The following is an 8,278-nucleotide window of genomic DNA, read 5'->3' on the forward strand; positions in this document are numbered from 1 at the left end:
AGCCCTTGAGGAACTGAAGGTGTTCCAGGACCTCGTCCTGGTTTTGGTCCCTTACATATTCTGAAAACATCAATACCTTTCACTGGCTCCAGGATGCGATGTCGATAGTTGCTCTTTGATTGCAGGACTGCATTCCTCCCTGCTACTCATCCTTTTCAGGAGCCATTAGCTGTCACTGCAAGCTTCAGTACCTTCCAGTGTTGCAGAATGGCGTGCAGAATTAGCCCTTCTCTCCAGACACCTTCTCATGAAATGATACCTAGGGTACTGACAGCTGATTTAATCACAGACTAAGAAAACACGATGGTGCTAACCATCCCTCATTTGCCTGCAAAAGATTACCTTGTGGAGATGTTATATAGAATATGTTGTACCTTGAATTTATAAGCAGATTGTCTGGGCAAATTCTTACTTCTAAATTGTGATTGGGGGATGCTTGCCATATTGATGAGAAATGTTGTCTGTTTTGCTGTGTGTCAATGGCTGTGACTAGTGGCCTTAGCTATATTTCTGATGTTAGAGTAAGATGAAAAGAGAGCTTTACTTATCCTGATTTACTGGATTTGACTAATTTCAGTACAGTTGCTCTTTGCCAGGCCTGCAGAATATACGCTGTCATTCCCAGTTCTGCTGGGACTGAATCTGGGATGTTTGATGAGTGACGCATTAAGACTACTGTTAATTTTCCAATAAGGGAGTTCCCTATGCAAAGTGGTTTCAAGTTTTGTTTGAATCAGGAGATTATTCTGACTTTTTTTTCCTAAATCCTGCTCATTCAGCCTCGATTCTCATTTGTATATTGGAAATCAATATGGGACATAGAACTCATATTAAGCTACAAAAGTAACTTTTTATTTTGTTATTAACCTTTTTATTATCCACCTGATCTCATGTACTAACGTAGTTCTTATGAGAAACAGAGGAAGAGGAAGAAACATACTGAGAGGCACATCAATGATTCAGTGGAAGTGCATGACAGAGTTTTAAATGTCTAAGCAGTCAGGCAGGACCTAAATGAAGTAGCTGAAAGTAGTCATAAACAGAGGAGATGTAAGATCAAGAGGAAAAGGAGTATTTCTGAAGGACTAGAATTTGAATGCAAGAAGCCAAAAGCTTCCTTAGGAAATCACTAGATTAGGAGAGGGCAAGGCCATCTTCAGGATTTCAGGAAAAATGGTAGCTGGAGACTGGAAGGCAGCTGTGATAGAGAAGAACTGATACCTTACTGCCATATGTCAGAGAAACTGAGAACATGGAGTACATACTTCTCTCCCCCCCGATTCAGGTCAGCTTTGGTGTGCATGAGTGTTGACTGTAGTGACTATTTGTAGTATAGTTTGCAGTTTCTGTCTTCTGTGCTACTTCTAATGATTCATAAATACAAAATAACTCACTGTTACTCTCTGTTCCCTTAATTTAAGACTCACTAATGAGGTGGCCAGATGCTGTTGTAAGTTACATAAATACAAATATGTCTTTCATAATGGAGAACAACTGATAATGCTTTTTAGTAGACTACTTGGACACAGTACTTTGTGAATGGAATTTTAAAACAGAATTTCCCTTTAAATCTGTTTTAGAGAAAAGGAATACTATTCCTAACCAATGAGCCAAAACTTGTGTAAACATTTTATTTAGTCTGTGTTTGTAAAAGGATTTGACACACCTAAAAATTTTTCCCATTTCTCAGAAGAGAAAAATTTGAGATGTTAATGGAGAAGTTTTAGGGGATGCCTTATTCAGACAAGCAAGACACATTTTGTACTAAGCATTCATGCTCCTATATGAAAATATTTGATAGTAAAAAAAAAATTTTTTTTCAGTGTTAATGCCTTTAATTTTTAGTGCTTCAATAGTAATAATACTCGTGTAGTAGAATAGAAAGGAGAATACTGCACAATCCATCACTTAATTTCCAACCCTGATAAGTCAAGAGGGTTTTTTTTTTTTTAAATAAAGGCATGGTGTTTCAGATTACACTATAGTCTAAAGAAATCACATGCCTCTGTATAGGAATGTAAACAGTATTACAGTGGAGAATGTGAACGTGCTTAAGCCATGGCAGTGTTGTTAGCAGTGCTGGACAAAGAGGAAAGTATTGTTTGGTTTTCAGATTGTTTTCAAGTTTTGCAGGTTAAATTATATTTTTGGACAACTTCATTTAAAAGTTTTATTACCTTTGTAAGAGCTAATAAAATATATTCTTATTTTAAATGATGTTAATTATTGTCATTGAGTTATATGTTCACTATTATTTCATTACATTTCTACATCTGTCATGTCTACTGGCATTTTTCTGAGAAGGGCTTCAGACTGATGGGTGCAATAGCTCTGTCAGGACCGGCAAGTGCAAGCAGTACGTTTGCCCTTGTGAGATTTTGGGATACTCCTTGGCCTGCTGAAAGCCTGTAAGCTACAGGGTAACTAGCAGTGGGCACAGAGTACTTTTTTCCTCTATTCTTTCTTGTGCCAGTTTGGCTGTGGAGTTAAGTTAGCAAACAGTCACAGTAAGATGACATTCACTCATTTGAGGAAACTAAGTATTTTTGTTTGAGTTTGAGGAGACGAAAAAAAAAATCTGCCCTTGAGAAAGTGACAGATGGTCCTTAAAGATCTTTTACATAGATGGAAATTATAGCTGCTGATTCCTTATTCATTTAATGATTGTATGATTCATTTTCCTGAACAGGTTCAGAGATTAAGAGAAAGTACGTTCGAGTACTGTACATATCCAAGATTTCTGCATAGAATTTCTTCTGTAATCATCCATTACTTCACTGAGACAGATACTGTAAAGGTAGCACACAGCCTTTACAAGACGAGCAGTGAAGTGTTGGTTTGTCTTATGATGCAGTATTTTAACCTGTTTGGGTGCATATCCCCCCCACAACACAGGCACACACACACACACAGAGGATAAGTCCTTGGTGTGGTGAGCAGAAAGGCAGCTATTATAGGAAAATCTAGAAGTAGGTATATAATAGGATTGTTCAAAAGCTAAAAGAAGTCAGTCATAATGCATGGGTGGTTTTAATGCCCTCCAGACAAGTGGATTATTTTCCATGCGATTAGGTTGAAAGGGAACACACAGTAGATGAGACAAATATAAAATGTGGCAGGGAGTGAATTTAGCAAGCAATAAAAGTTTTAAATTGCTTACATTTTCTAGCTTTTACTTCATTTTTTGTTGTGTGGTTTGTTTTTTTTTTTTTCCCCCAGTTTAGTGAATTTTCAGATAAAGTATGCTGTTAATTTTAGACTGTGGTGAAATCTAGAAACAATAGGTCATTGTGGTCCTAGTATTATAACAACTCCCAACTCATAAAATTTGATAGAAACTGAGATTTATTAAATTATGTTACAGGAAGAGACAACCAGAAGTAGTTTGGTTTTGCAAGGTGGCATTAGGAATGCCGTTCTGCTTTTTTGTTTGTTTTGATTTTTTTTTTTGTTTGGGTTTGGTTTTGTTTTTTTTTTTTTTCAGAAGAAGCTTCAGTTGTTCAGAAACATGTGTCAATAACAAGAAAATCCTTCCCTAAAATCACCCTGAACAGGCTGTGTTCTGATCTTCCTCTCGAGAGTGGTGGCGGTAATCCTTGGTTGGAATTAAACACTGATGTCAAAAGAAGGACATGCATATTATTAGGAGAGTGCTCTGCTACCTGTGTTGTCAGTAAACGTTTAATAGAATGATAGAGATTCTTTGTATCAATCAACTAACACCAAATCTTCCCACTGTGTTTGAGGCTCATTAATTTAAAAGGTGTCAAGTTTTTAACAAGATACGCTTACTTGGCCTTCACCTGCAAAGAACACAAGATGTCAAGGATTTCTTTTTTTTATAAAATATAGCTCCATGTAGGAGCTCTATATTATATTCCTTTAGAGACTTGATCTGTAATATGATGGAACAACTTTGAAGCTCTTCAGTTGCACTAATGGAAGCTGGGAACTTTCAGAGCATTGCAGGATTGAGTCATTTGTGGCATTTGTTTTAATAATACACTTAGCTTGACATTTTCAACATTGCAAACATCAGTCCAAACAATAGGCTTTTGAAGTAGCCAAATAGTTTTATTCATGTTTACAAACTGGAAACCTACAGCAGTGATGTTGTGATATGTCCAAGTCTAGAGAGTACGTCAGTGACTTTAACTGATATCACCAAGTTAGCTTGCCCTGACTTTGCATCCTCTCTCCTCCCACTTTTCCCCGTGCCCTCCCTGGCTGTCCCCACCATGCCCTTCGAGTTAGGCAGTGACATGGAGGTGGTACAAGAGAAATGTGTTCCCTTTACTAGGGAAAGCTGACTGCTTCTTGTGTTCTCTTATGGTATTGCAGAAGGACCAGAATTGGTCCTTCGAATTCGGTGGATTTCTGGAGGAGGGTTGTTTTTCTTCTTAGTAATGGGGGGTGTGGTGAGAGTCTGGAAGTATATGTATTTATCCTATCTAGGAAACATCTTTTTCTATAATAAGGTTGGCTAATGTTCCCTGACCTTCTTCTATGCTTAGTGACAGTGACATTCCCATTGGTTCCTCTTTCATGTGATGTTTTCAGACATCTATCTCTATTTTTATCAATCAGGGAGTAGCTTCTAGGCTTATGATTTTCAGCTGAGAATAACTCATGCCACCCCCTGTGTTTGCTTTGATACAAGAGACTGTTTGCTATAATCACTCTGTTGTATCACAGGTTTATTGTTGTGATGAACAGATAAGCCAACTATGCAGTAATTTGTTAATTTATGTTTAATGGTCATAGCCTGTCTTCAGGTTTTCTTGCTTATGCCATCGTTTCCCCCCTCATTTTAACCAGGAAGAATACTTGCCTCCAAGTGTTCTGATTTCAAATGTAGTAATTTATATGGAAAATGACATGATAACAGGCATATCTAGCAATATAAGCTGTCTAATTAAATTTCACTTGCTTTTTCCAAATTAATGTCTCCTATTTTTATAATAAGAGTACTGTGAGATTAATTGTTGAAAACAGGCCGTTCTTGCACAATTGGACTGGCTTTTGTGTCTGACTTGTTACTCTCTATTATTTCTGCTGCTTCTAGAGATCATGCAATTGTGCTGATTGATGAGTGCCAATGAATTCCCAGTCCGAAGAGGTGATAATATTACATAGATAAGGGAGACAAAAGATGTGAAGAAGACAAAGATACCAAAAACCGAGGCAGCGGTCTTCTACTGCCTTAACGCACACATCTAGAAGTTGTGTATAAAGATTTAAAAAATAATAATAATAAAAGTACCTTTTACAACCATGAACACAGCATGTGTTGCCACAGGAAGTTGTGGAGGCAAATAGGATGAAGGAGTTCAGAAAGGGATTAGATGAATCTGTGAGTAAACAGGCATTAAAGCAAATAGAGATCTATCCTCCAATGTCTTTGAAGATATGATTGTGGGTGCTGGGAGAGTATGAGGGGGACAGACCTGGTAGTGGCTAGGCTTACGTGCCTTCCTCAAGGAGTATCTCCAGCTGTCGTAATCTGAGACAGAACATGTAGTGAGATGGGTAGATTGAAGGACCCAGTAGGGCATTTCTTAAGTTTTTGTAAGTCTTAATCTGCTGTTGGAGGGACCTGTCTCCCCATGCTGACTCTAAAATGAGCCAAGGGTGAGGTGGTTGGTTTGGTCTTTGAAGTATAACTTTCAGGAATATTATGAAGTTAGGCATATTAATCCCACCCCAAGAGTCTAGGTGATTTTCCAAGGGCCGCAGAGAGCATCAGTAAGGGGAATGTTCCTAAACTGTTACTAAGTCCAGCTCTTCATGATATCTAGGCCAATCTCTACAGTGTCATTCTTTCTGTCAGTCTAACTGAGTAAAAGAAGTTACTCATTACTGTAGCTCCGGTAGATCTGGTTCTCTCCCTGGTTTGCCTGTGAGACATCCTCCTTTAGGTAAAGCACTTTTAAAGTCCGTCAGATGAGTGAGATGTGTCCATTTCAGACATACAACGCAGTAGACTATAGCTTAGTTGCTGGTATTTGTTCATCTTGAGGCATGCGAGTCTTGTTGCAGATAAGGAGACTTGGGTACCCTTCTGAGCATAAAAAAAAATTGTAAATTTATAAAATTGCAAGTCACATTATGCAGTTGTTTTTTTTTTTTTTAAATAAAGTTGTATTGCAAATGATCTGAATAGACTGTGATATGATTCAGTACAATAATTTAATTCTTTTTTTTCATCTGTTGTGAAAATTAAATTTGATATTCACTGCTTAAGCCAGGTAATGCATTTTTAAACTTTTTTTGCAGGTCTATCTTTCCTATCCATCCTTCTTTCAGAATAGTGGTCTTAGCAGAACCTCCTGTCATTGGAAGTAGTACCCAACAATGGCTGGGTCCAGAGTTCCTGACGCTGTTTCTTTTTCATAATGTTCGATCTTTAAGCAAGAGTGAAGAAATTGAAGTTATTAAAGAAATGGTAAGTACGTTCAATATTTTAGGCGCTTATTGACTATTACTACATAAAAAGTATTTTGCTATTTCAGTGTAGCATAAATGAGTCTTCATTTTGAAAGCTTATCAAAGCAGCATATCTGTGTATCTTTTAATGATATTAATATAAATTAGCATTCTTACTGTGATATTAAATGATGCTGTAATAGAAAAATGCTCTTTGTCAAAACTGTATTCCTTTTTGGTTGACATAAAGCAACTGCAGCAACTGTATGCTCATTGCATCTGGGTGTAGCTGTATACGGAACTTGCATATCTTGCAGTAAGATTAATACTGTTTTTCTTTCAAGCAGATTCCAAATGTACCCAGTGTTGCTGTGGAGCAGTTGTTGTCATTAACACACAAGCTTCGGGAGACAAATGATGCCACGGTGAGCGCTTTTTTTTTTTTTTTTCTTTTAAATTTACTTTCTCCTACTGTGACTGTTTGCTTTAACAAAGGCTGGGTGAAGCATGCTAAGCTATAGTGTTATTACAAAGGCTGCCTGGTTGGAAAACCAGCCCCAGAAAATTATTGCTGTCAATTGCTGCACCGCATACTGTAAACTTTTTTGATTTATGATGTACGTTAGAATCTGCATAAGTAAAGCTTTTAGGAAATTGCCCAAATCCCAGAGAAGTCGGGCAGAACAGTACACATGGTGGTGGTGGGTTTAGATACATGGTTCACAGTGAAACATGCTTGAGATGCCTTTTGAACAGGTATGGATGTAATCATGCATGTCCAAATATTTTTTGGTAACTTCGCTTTAGTCATTGGAACTTTGGTAGCTGAAATTATTGGGGCTTTTTGGGCAATGGGAACTACCTAGCCATTATAAAATGCCAACGGGCAACAGCAAAGACTCAGAAAAGGGAAAGCTACAGAACTCCTGGCTGCATTACTGCTACAGGCTATTCTATTAAAGCAGTCTTGTCAAGAAAAATAAGTTCTGCTGACAGAGTAACCACAAAATTCTTTAAAAAGATACAGTCAAATCATGGTGAAAAGAAAAAAAAAATATTGCTATGGCAACTAAAGCACTGGATGTTTTTAGTGTAACTAAAATGTAAAACATTTTTAGTGGAATCCAGCAGTTTAACTGGTATGCAAATGTAATCCATTCTCCTTAGTTTTCATGATTTTAACATGGGTAATAGTTTTTACAGTATTACTATTTAAGAAGCTGAGAGAGACTGTTATACTCTTCTGAGCTTAAAAAAAGTAAGTAAAAAGGTTGACTTCTAGGTAACACCTTTGGGACAGTGTTGTTACTACCTATTTAGCTTCCTACACCTAATGTATAAATGTATTGGTTTTGACATACTTGGAGACATACCATGCCTGAACAGAGCATTACAAAAATCCTTTCCAAATATGTGGATGTCTATAGCATTGTGAAATATTTAAATGAAGTATATGATGTTGACGCTCTCAAGTCTATGGGGCCGGATGGGATCATTTATCCAGTCCTGGTTAACGGGGGAGGTCCCGGACGACTGGAGGCTTGCCAGTGTGACGCCCATCTCAAGAAGGGCCAGAAGGAGGATCCGGGGAACTACAGGCCTGTCAGTCTGAACTCGGTGCTGGGGAAGATTATGGAGCGGTTCTTCTTGAGGGCGCTCACAAGGCATGTGCGGGACAACCAGGGGATCAGGCCCAGCCAGCACGGGTTCATGAGAGGCAGGTCCTGCTTGACCAACCTGATCTCCTTCTATGACCAGGTGACCCGCCTAGTGGATGAGGGAAAGGCTGTGGACGTGGTCTACCTGGACTTCAGCAAGGCCTTTGACACCATCTCCCACAGCTTTCTCCTAC

General features: G+C 38.2%; 1 protein-coding gene across 2 annotated transcripts in view; it reads left to right on the forward strand.

The window, feature by feature from the left end:
- The window catches only part of VWA8 (von Willebrand factor A domain containing 8), a 211,062-nt gene that overhangs the window by 66,965 nt on the left and 135,819 nt on the right, over positions 1–8,278 (forward strand). For both annotated transcript variants that reach the window (XM_009275642.1, XM_009275641.1), the window contains exons 15-16: positions 6,277–6,445; positions 6,774–6,851. In XM_009275642.1, coding sequence (XP_009273917.1) covers positions 6,277–6,445; positions 6,774–6,851 — 247 coding nt within the window. The remainder of the gene's footprint in view (positions 1–6,276; positions 6,446–6,773; positions 6,852–8,278) is intronic.

Source organism: Aptenodytes forsteri, unplaced genomic scaffold (assembly GCF_000699145.1).
Source record: "Aptenodytes forsteri isolate BGI_AS27 unplaced genomic scaffold, ASM69914v1 Scaffold172, whole genome shotgun sequence".
NCBI lineage: Eukaryota > Metazoa > Chordata > Aves > Sphenisciformes > Spheniscidae > Aptenodytes > Aptenodytes forsteri.